At 60.3% G+C, this 10,434-nt stretch overlaps 1 protein-coding gene across 5 annotated transcripts in view; it reads right to left on the reverse strand.

Moving 5' to 3' along the window:
* The window catches only part of MTCL2 (microtubule crosslinking factor 2), a 28,631-nt gene extending 18,642 nt beyond the window's left edge, over positions 1 to 9,989 (reverse strand). For 3 of the 5 annotated variants that reach the window (XM_065850035.2, XM_065850034.2, XM_065850037.2), the window contains exons 1-2: positions 9,222 to 9,988; positions 993 to 1,217 (exon numbers count right to left, since the gene is read on the reverse strand). In XM_065850035.2, the coding sequence (XP_065706107.2) occupies positions 993 to 1,217; positions 9,222 to 9,929 (933 nt within the window). In that variant the 5' untranslated portion in view covers positions 9,930 to 9,988. Of the gene's footprint in view, positions 1 to 992; positions 1,218 to 9,221 lie in introns of all 5 variants that reach the window. The other 2 variants (XM_065850036.2, XM_071815756.1) reach the window with 1 other exon arrangement.
* Between the last annotated feature and the right edge of the window lie 445 nt (positions 9,990 to 10,434).

The following is a 10,434-nucleotide window of genomic DNA, read 5'->3' on the forward strand; positions in this document are numbered from 1 at the left end:
CCTTGGCAAACATTCACTCGGACGAGCAGCTCCTCGAGAGCCAGCAGCTGGCAACATCACCCCATAGAAATCCCCTTGTCCCTGCCCCAGCTCACTTGCCGCAATGGCCAGGGCTCTGCAACGTTTCCCCAATGGCCGAGAGGAGCCGCTCCCAGGTCCCCAGGGTCCTGGTCCCCCTGCTCCCTTGTGCTGCCCCAGCCATGTCCATTTCCCCATCGGTGCAGGACAGGGGAGCTCAACCCTAGGGCACATGGCTCCTGCCTGCACAGGATGAATCTGGCACATGGCACTGCGAGACCCCCATCCTTGGGCAACATCAGGCCTCTCCATCCCTCTGAGCACCCCAAACATCCCCATGCCCAGGGCACCTCATAAGTCAAAAGTGCCGCTTCCCACTTCTTGCTGGAGCACAAGTGTGATGGGAGCGGCTGAGGGAGCTGGGGGGTTCAGCTGGAGAACAGGAGCTGAGGGGAGACCTTCTGATCTCTGAACTGCTTGAAAGGAGCTTGGAGCCAGGGGGGTCGGGCTCTGCTCCCCAGGAACAAGCGCCAGGAGCGGAGGAAACGGCCTCAAGTTGTGCCAGGGGAGGCTGAGGTTGGATCTGGGGAACAATTTCTTCCCCAAAGGGCTGTGGGGCATTGGAACAGGCTGCCCAGGGCAGTGCTGGAGTCACCAGCCCTGGAGGGGTTGAACACACGCAGAAATGAGGTTCTCAGGGACATGGGTTAGTGACAGTATTGGGTTAATAGTTGGACTCGATGATCTTGAGGGTCTTTTCCAACCAGAATGATCCTATAATTCTAGTGGGAAATCGTGGCACTCCCATCAAGGGGCTGCACCCCATAAACCACACAGCCGCATGGAGCTCCCTGCACCTCAACATCCCCTGCCAGCCCCTCCTGCCTCACCAGCCACCATGTTGACATCTCACCAAAATCACTCTCGGGGACCTGGGGCCTGCCCGGATGGGGACGCTGCCCTCCCAGCCTCACCTTGACGTCCTGCTCGAGGCTGTGGATGAGCTCGCTGTCCACCTGGCCCGTCTGTGCCACGCGCAGGCTGCGGCGCTCGGCCTTGCGCAGCCGGTACTGCAGGATGCGGCAGGTCTTGCTGGCCTGGTCCAGCTGCTGCCGGAGCTCCTGCAGCTGGTAGACATCCTCCTCCATGTAGACGTCCCTCATCTCCAGCATCTCGGCGCGCAGCTCCTCGATCTCATCCTGTGGGGAGATGCACATTACAGGGGATGGACCTTGCAGCTTGCTCTCCCCTCTCTTCCCCCTAGGATCTCTCCCCACCATGGTTCTCCTGCACTCCTCCATCCCACAAGCCATTTTCATAGACCTCAAACTCTTCAAGTCAAGCCCCATCCTTGCAGGAAAAGGGCACAGAACCAGCTGGGCACTATCACCCCCCAGCAAGCCAACCACCTGGGGGGAACAGCCAGCATGGGCACCTATAGATATTTGTGGTAAAAGAACAAGGAAGCTGGTGGAGGGAGAGGATTTGCTGCAGCAGCAGCACAGCCGGCAGCCGCGGCGAGAAAAATGTAGGTCGTCTTTGGAAAAGATGCGTCAGGGAGGCAGGCGAGGGAAGGAGGAGATGGCAGGCGAGGACAGGGGAGCCAATACAGGGACATGGAGGAGATGCCACCAGCACTGAGGACCAGAAGTTGCCCCTCGTTTTGCCACCAAGCAGCCATCGCCGGGCTGGGTCCCCCTCCCACCCCTTCCTGGTCCCATCAGCTCTCCCGGTGACAAACCTCTCCCAGCCCAGCCAGGCCTCTGATGCGGGGCTGTGGTGTCACTGTCACAGCAGGGCTGGGGGTGATGTCCCGCTGGCACCAGCACCCACCCAAACCCTCCTCCGGGTCTGCAGCAAAAGGATGCTGTGGGACTCCCTGCAACAACCCCAGTGCCACCTCCCCATCCAGCACTGGGCTGTGGCCATCAGGGATGCTCAAGGACTGTCCCCTCCAGCCCCTGGCAACAGGCTGTGCTGCCCAAAGTTCTTTTCAGATCCCCATGAACACGGTCTCAACCCAAACCCTGCAAGCAAACACTCCAGCCATTGCACCCGTTGTTCTCCTCCTCGACAAGAACTGCAGGACTCAGCACGCTCCGGGGAAGGGGACTGAGCATCCGCGTTCCTGCTACAACACCCCAGCACCAAACACCTCCCATCGCTGCCAAACGCCACAGCCTTTTGAGAGACGAGGGGCTCATGATGCTGCACGGCCCGGGAAGGGACAAGATGAGGATGTGTCTGGTGCCGGCAGCGGGGCCGCAGAGCCCCGATTCACCCCAGGCAGAGGGGGACAGGACCCCTCTGCTCCCAACACCGCCCATGACAGTGACGCACAGCCCGAGCCAGCAGCACCGTGCCGGCTCTGCCAGGCACTGGCACACTCACTGCTGTGCTCGCCCAGCCCGGACAAAGCCCCAGCTGCAAGAATTCCCCCGAAAGGCAAAGCTGAGCCTGAAGGAAGAGAAGGGGGGGGCAGCAGCTGCGGGGACCAGTCACAGTCACTCACTGTTGGCTTGAAGCACTACGTGATAAATAAGGAACGTCAATTAGACAATCCCGGATTATCTCCCGGACCAGGCTGCTGGAGCTGGTGGCACCACGGCCACCAGTGTCCTGCCGCCCTCTGCTGCTTCGCTCCTTGCCCATGGGGCTTGAGCGCAAGAGAAGCACAGGAACAGCCCGGAGGCACTGAGATGGGCAGTGGGACATCCTAGGGACACCCAGAGACTGTCCCCTAAAGGGGCATCTCTGAAGAAACATCTCAGGTATGAAACCCCCAGGGATGAACTGCACACGCTGGCAGACAGTCCTGTGATGGCTGCGATGCACCTTGGGACAATGAACCTGATGGAAACCCCCTGCCAGCACTGCCCACCCCACTGGGCAGTGCCACGGCCCTGGGGACACCAGTGAAACCCTCAGAAGCCAAACCAGCCCAGGGAGCTGCGCGAGCAGGTTTTATGGGATCTATTCCTTGGGAGCTTTCACGGGAAAATGTGCATTATGCATCACAGGCGAGCAGGCATTTTGCAACAGGGTGGTGGAAAACGGCCTTTCAACACCAAAGTCACACGATTCATGACTTGAACATGATTGCAGAGGCAGGTGGGGCTGCCTGTGTCCTGCTCCAGTGCTGACCGTACCCGTTATCGTTTGCCATGTGGCTTCCCCAGGCGGCAGCTGAGCAGGGCAGGGAGCAGGGACCTTGGAAAAAAACCCAGCCAAACCTTGCATTTGCTGGAAGGAAGCCTGGGCTTGCTGTGCTAAGAGCTCCTGCTTGTTTATACCTCAGGTTGTAGCAACCATCATTTCAGGAGGAGGCCGTGTCCGGCATGACTTGCTGCTTGGGCAAAGCCCAGCGGCACACAGCCCAGAGCTGCTCCTTGGCTGGGTGCTCCCCTGGGAGCGGGATGGGGGGTTTGCAGCAGGGTTGGCACTGGAGGGGGCTGGAAAGTGGCAGGAATTTGCTTGCACCCCACAACGTCAATAAACCCCTCGAGTGGCTGTAGCCACACAGCCCGCCCCGAGCACGGCCCTGGGAGGCAAGCCGTGCCGCTAAGCCCTAGCAGCTGGATTAGGGTCAGAGAGCAGCAAAATGCCAGTGAACTGGAAGAGAGTTTAGGACAGCAAAACTGAGCCCCTCCATGGCCGGGCTGCGGTGGCAGAACAGCCCTGCAGCGCTGGAGGCAGCCGTGGTGTGCGGAGATCCCCAGCTGGCTTCAGGGGTCCAAGACAGCCCTTTGCACATTTTCTGGTGTTGAAGCCCAACTTAGCAAAATCAAAGGAAAAAATCCATTTGGATAAAAGCTGAGAGCAGAATGGTGAGGAACCCCCTAGAAACATCCAAAATTCAGGGGTGGCGTTGCAAGCATGAAGCACCGTAAAGGATGCTAAATGAAGTGTGAAATGGAGACAAGGTGGGCAACCTTGAGGACAAGATAAATGACTTCTTTTCAGCACAACTGACAGGTTTGGCCACTTGTCTTGTAAAAAAAGGCGCCCATGCCTGCATGAAGTCACAGCCTCTCAGCCCCCATGGGCTGCTTAACCTTCTGGAATTCTCCACTGCATTCATGCTCACCCCAGCACTGCAGCAGCAAAGAATTCATGGTGGTTTTGCACTAGAAGTCACCTGTCTTGAAAAAGATGCTGAGGATCTGCAGTCTGGGGAGACTGCACAAGTCAATGCACAAGGGATGCAGAAGCAAAGAGCCCACTTGTGTTACACTTGATGGAGGAACCCAAGAGACAACAGGCACCTTCAACCTGTTCCGTGCAAGCCTTGGAGATGCTGGCTCTCCCTGGGGAGATTATTAAGGCAAATAAGAACCAGCAAGGTGGGATGCAAACTGCCTGGTTCCAGTTCAGGAAAGAAAAACATGCATTTTCAGAGCAGGAGAAGGTAACAGCTACAGCTGTGTCCACACGCCCACTTGCAGGACATCAGCTCCTCCAGGACAGGCAAGACCTGGAAAGGGCTGAGCTTTAGGGTGCTGGCCCTGAACGCTGGCATGGCAGGAGGGGGACCAGTGGAAATGGCAGAGCACAGCTCAAAATGCAGATCAGACCTGTCACGCCTTGCAGCAGAAGAGTTAAACCCTCGGTTCTCCTGCCCAAGGGGAGTTACACGCTGGCTTAGGCGCCTGCAAGAATGCAGCAAAGCTCAGCCCAGAGCAGGGAATTCGCGCTGTGCAATGCTCACAGCTCCTCAGCAGGATCCGCTATCTTTTAGAAGCAGAAAGCAGCAACGGATATAAAACAGGATCATGCAAATAACTCCATGGCTGGCTGTCGCGCTGCTGACGGCACAAACACCCTCAGCTTTGGCAGCCCCGGGCTCTGGGGCGCAGCCAAGCAGCAGCCGCCTGCCCAGGGGCGCAGAGCCCTGCCCAGGGGCACAGAGCCCTGCCCGCATTCGCAGCCTCCACCAGCACCCCAAACCTCAGCGCAAGATGCAAAGGAGGAGAAAGGGTGGAAGCTGCCTGGATGTTTTGCATCGATGACTTTGTGTGGAGCTCGGGGCCGTGCGGGCGGCGCGTGTGCCCGCGAGAGCCTGCGATCCCCCGTGCGAAGACAGGGATTACCATCCAGGAGCAACAAGCATCACTTCCTCGGAGATTACAGGACAAAAGCAGCAGCTTTCAATTAACTCTGAGCACCAGCCAGGCAGCAGAGGGAATTGTGCTAGAATGTGCTAGGGAACAAAATAAAATCAAAGGGGTTTTCTGAAGGAAATTGCTCAGGGTGCACAGGTCTGTCCACTGCCAGTGAGGGGGTCCCAGTAAACTCAGCTTACCCCAAACCCATGCTGGGGTGCAATGAGTCACAGGATGGGTAAGGGACAGTTGTGTCACACACAGGGGTTTCTTTAAATGCATTAACAGCGGCTCTGGCCCAGCTCTGGCAGTAAACACCAGCCATCCTTCCCTCCATGTCAGGTTGGAGCCCAGCACAGCAGCCTGCACGCTGCAGCCCGCTGCGCCCTGTCCTGGCCGGCATGCCAGCTCCTGCTCGGCACAGAGCACAGCACGTCGGCGAGGGAAAAATCAACATTTCCCAGCTTCACACCTGCCCCCATAAATTAACAGGCAAACAGCTGGGGGCTCTCCACAGCGCAACCCGCCTCGTGCAGCATCCGAAACAGCAAAACGCTGCGAAGCCCCTGCCAGAGTGGCTGCTGATGTGGTGACACAAGGCAGAGCCCTGCGCCCCAGCTCTGCCTGCAGTCACTTGGATCCCGGGCACAGAACGTCTCCCCGTGGCCTGGAAGGATCTGGGCAGCAGCAGAGCTGGGACCCAGCACTGACCATGCTGCCCAGACGCAACCTCCAGGTCGCTCACACAGCCCCGGGTGTCCCCATGGGATGCTCACAGCGAGCCCTCGCTGCTGGCACACACAGGTCCCCAGCTGCCTTGGGGGAAAATGAGGCATCCACCCCCTCACTGTGTTTCTCCACGGGGCTGGGAAATACATGCAAACCCCAAGGGACGCCGGGTGACGCAGGGAGCAGGAGAGGGACAGGCAGGACGGTGCTGCTGGTGCTACGTGGCTCTCACCAAACTCCCTCCCCGGGGAGAGCAGAGGGTTTGCAGGCATCACCCCCTCCCCTCGCTCCAAACCCTCTCCTGTGCCCACTCTTTGTCTGCCTGTCCCTCCGCAGCTGCTGCCGTATCGCATCTCACATTTTCCAGCCCGCTGAGCAGGGCCGGGAACTGCTCTCCACCAAACGCCTCAGCAACAGCGAGACAGGGCAAGGACACCCGAGATGCCTCCTCCCTTGCTGGGCTGCCAACCCGCAAGTGAGAAATTGCACTCTTTGGAGAAATGCTTGAAATAACTCATTTATAGGAGGGTCACAGCAGGTGCACAAAATCGAGAGCATGGGCAAGAGGGAACATCAGCCCCCTGTGCCCAGAGCAACAGGAGGAAGGTAGAGCCTTGCAAAAATCTGGGTTGCAAAGAGAAACGGGTGAAGTGTGCTTAAATATGTACATTTTATTATGGCAGCCAAGGCAAGATGCAATGTGAGCTGGCACCACTACGGAGGGCTCTGACGTGCTCACAACAGCTCTGCTGGGAAGCCCCGAAACCCAGCGTGCATCACACGGGCGTAGTAGCACCACGCACGCCTGCCCTGTGCCAAAACATCACCAAAACCCTCCCACACCCCCAAAAAAAGCTCATTTCTCTTTAAAAAAGCACCAGGTTTTACTCAGCTCCGATGAACAGATTAAAAAAATATTCATTTGCAGCCGTTTGGGTGAGTCCTAGGAAATAAGTCACCTCTGATGAGTCTGATTCACCCATAGCTGAGGGGAAGGAAGCTGCCGCAGCCGGGGCCACCTTCACAGGGTCCCTGCACGCTGCTCTCTGATCTGGGCTGCACAGCAGGGCGGGTGATACCGATTGCTTGGGTTAAGGGCTTGATTTTTGCCATAAAGCCCCAAATCCCAGCCCAGCATGATTTTCCAATCCTTGCTGGAGAAATCAGATGAAACTTCTATCTTTTTGTGGAGCACAAGGGGTACGTGCATCTGGCTGGAGCTTCTACTCAGCTGGAGCCCGGGTACCAGCCCAACAGTCTCCTGCTCGAGCTCCAGGAGACATGAGCTACAACCCCAGAACACGGCTGTGAGCAAGATGCACATGTCAGGGAGGAGACCCACGCATGGACATAGAAGATGTAGAGAACAGGGGAAGATGCCACCAGCATCCCCACTGCACTTGTTGGTGCATGGCTCCAGAAGCTCTCTGCTCTCCCCACTGCTCCTGGCCGGGGAATTTCAGTTGCCACCCCTCATGGCAGGTAAAATACTTGCACTCTGCATGCCTGCAGCTTGTCAGGAAGAAGATCACGTGGAAACAGAGGAAGCAATTGCTCGGTCCACAGGAACGACAGCGTTTGCATGCACGTTCTTGGAAACCCAAGGGGCCTCATCTGTATTTTTCCAGCTCTCCATAAACCAAAGCCCTTAAGCTCTTGCTGCTAATTCCAGCAGGAGTTGGGACACCAGCTGTGAACCAGGGCTTTGCTAACGGACAAACAGCGTGATGGAGCATCCCTGAGTGTGTCACCCAACGCCCAGCTCCCACCTCGCAGCTATAATCCCGACTCATTTACAAACTTTGGCACCAGTGATTGAGAGCTGGCCTGATTTCCAACCTGGGACACCCAAGGAGCAGCCAGCAAGATGTGGTACCTACCCCTGGATCCCCCCAGCAGGTCCACAAGCATCTCATCCCACCCTGAAGAAGAGCAGAGGGCCTGCAGCCCACCGAGATGAGGTACCTGGCGGGTGTTTGTGCCCACTCTGCAGTGGGCAGCGTGTGCCAGGGTGCGGTGGGTCCATGTGTGACTGGAGCCGAGCCCTGTGCCCCTGTCCCTACACAGCAAGCCTGCCCTGGCTTCACCAGGCGCCCATGAGCCAGGCATCAAACCACACGCCTGGAAAAAGGCCCCGGGGAATGTGGAGACCAGGAGAAAGAAGCGAGGTGGAAAATCTCCCCAGGGTCTGGCAGAGGCAGCAGGCAGGGAGAGCAGCAGGGAGCATCCCACCCTGTGCTGGGTCGAGCTGTGCCATGCTGTGCTCTGCGATGCCAAACCGGACTGTGCCATGCTCTGCCATGCCAAGCTAGGCTAAGCACATACTGAGCTGTGTCTTGCTAAACTGTGCCAACCTAAGCTGTGTTGAGCCTAGCCATGCTAAGCTGGAGCCATGCTAGGCTTGGCCATGCTGTGCTGAGCCAAGCTGCACCCAGCCATGCCAGGCTTGGCCATGCTGTGCTGAGCCAAGTTGCACCCAGCCATGCCATATCATGCTGGACCATGCCCAGCTGGGCCTTGCTGTGCTGAGACAGGAGACAGGCAAGTCTTGGACCCCGCTGGGCCATGCTGTGCCAAACCGAGCTTTGCCCTACATCCAGCTGGGCCATGCCAGGCTTAGGCAAGCCATGCCCTACATCCAGTCATGTCACACCATGCTGAGCTGAGCCAAGCCCAGCCCTAGCATGCCAGGCTATGCCCAGCTGTGCCATGCTGTGCTGAACTGAGCCCAACTATACCGTGCCAGGCCACATACAGTGATGCCATGCTGGGTTGAGCCATGCCAAGCCCTGCACCCAGCCGTGCCATGCTGTGCTGCCCAGCTGAGCCAGGCCAGGCTACGCTCAATGGTGCCATGCCAGGCTGAGCTGTGCCCCGTGCCCAGCCATGTCCAGGGATGCCACACCCTACCTGGGGATGTTGAGCCATGTTATTGCCCAGGGATGCTGCGCCATGCTGAGCCACACTTTGGCATGCCATGTCATGCCATTCCCAAGGATGCTGTGCCATGCTACTGTCAAGAGATGCTGAGCCATGGTGACCCATGCCCTGGGATGCCACACTGTGTCATGCTACTGCCCAAGGATGCTGTGCATGGTGACCCAACCCCTGGGATGCCACACTGTGCCATGCTATTGCCCAAGGATGCTGTGCCATGCTGAGCCATGCCCCGGGACGCCACAGTGTGTTGACCCTTGCCCTGGGATGCTGTGTTGTGGCCAGAGATGCTAAGCCATGCTGACCCTTGCCCTGGGATGCCATACCATGCCATGCAACAGCCAGGGATGCCATGCTGTGCAATGCCACGCCATGGGATGCTGAGCCTTGCTGTCCCATGCCCCGGGACGCCACGCCATAACACACCGTGCCCACCTTGAGATAGTCGTTCTCGGAGCGCAGGTCCTCCAGCTCGCGGAGCAGCCCGTCGGTGCCGGCGTCCAGCAGCTCCTCAGTGAGATCGGAGAAGGCCAGCGAGGTGCTGAGCTGCAGGCGGCTGCTGGCCATGGAGGCGGCCGAGGGCTCTTCGGGCAGCGGTGAGGCCTCGCCGGTCGAGGGCGGCGGCGGCGGGGCGCTGCCCGGGGACTCGCCGTCGCTGCCGCTGAGCCCCAGCTCCAGCGACAGCAGCTTCGCCTCCTCCGAGGCGCTGCAGTCCGACACCTCCGAGCTGCTGTCGGTCAGGCTGGCCCCCGGCACCGACCCGGTCGCCGACCCCGCTGCCGGTCCCGGCCGCCGCACCCCGCTCGCCGCCGTCTCCGCCCCGCGGCAGCGCCCCTTCGCCCGAGCCGCACCGCGCCCCACCGGCCCCTTGCCGCCGGCCCGGGCCGCCACCACCGTCCGCTTCTCGGGGCGCCCCTCCTTGCCCCCGCCCGCCCGCCGCGGGTGCGCGCTGCCCGCCGCCAGCCGCGGGGCCGCGCCCGGGTGTCCCCCGCCGCGGCGGCTCTTGGCCAGCGACCAGCCGGGCACCTCCTTGGGGCGGGCGGGAGACGGTGCCCGCTGCGGCTTCTTCTTCTTCTCCGGCAGCAGCGGCGGCGGCGGCGGTAGCGGCGCGGGGGGTCCCTGCTCCGCCGGAGCGGCCTCCATGTCCCGCTGCGCTGCGCTGGGCTCGGCCGCGGCTGCGGCTGCGGCCCCGGCTCCGCCCGCCCCGCCGCCGGGCGGGGACGAGCGCGGGCGGCGAACAAAAGGCGGTGGAGAGGGGGGGAAGAGCGGGGGGGTGGCCGTGCTGGCGGCAACAGCGACCCCTCCGCCCGCCCAGCGCCGCGCCGCCAGCTCCCACCCCCCCGCCCACCACCCCCCCCCCCCGCTACTGCGGGACCCCGGGGCATCCCCGGGGGGGCACCGCCGGGGCTAAGAGGTCCCTCGGGCATCTTGAGCAGCGCACGTCCCTGGGGCGTGAGTGCGGATCCTCCAGCGTGTCCCTATGAGTGGGGGTCCCTGAGGCATCACTGGGGACAGGGGTCCCTGAAGCATCCCTGGGGATACGGGTTCCCTCGTGTGTCCACTGCAGAGCAGGTCACTGAGGCATCCCGGTGGGTGGGGGACCCTGAGGGCAAACGTCCCCCAGGGCAAGTCTGGGGAAGGGGGTCCC

The sequence above is a fragment of the Patagioenas fasciata genome, chromosome 16 (assembly GCF_037038585.1).
Source record: "Patagioenas fasciata isolate bPatFas1 chromosome 16, bPatFas1.hap1, whole genome shotgun sequence".
Classification (NCBI taxonomy): Eukaryota; Metazoa; Chordata; class Aves; order Columbiformes; family Columbidae; genus Patagioenas; species Patagioenas fasciata.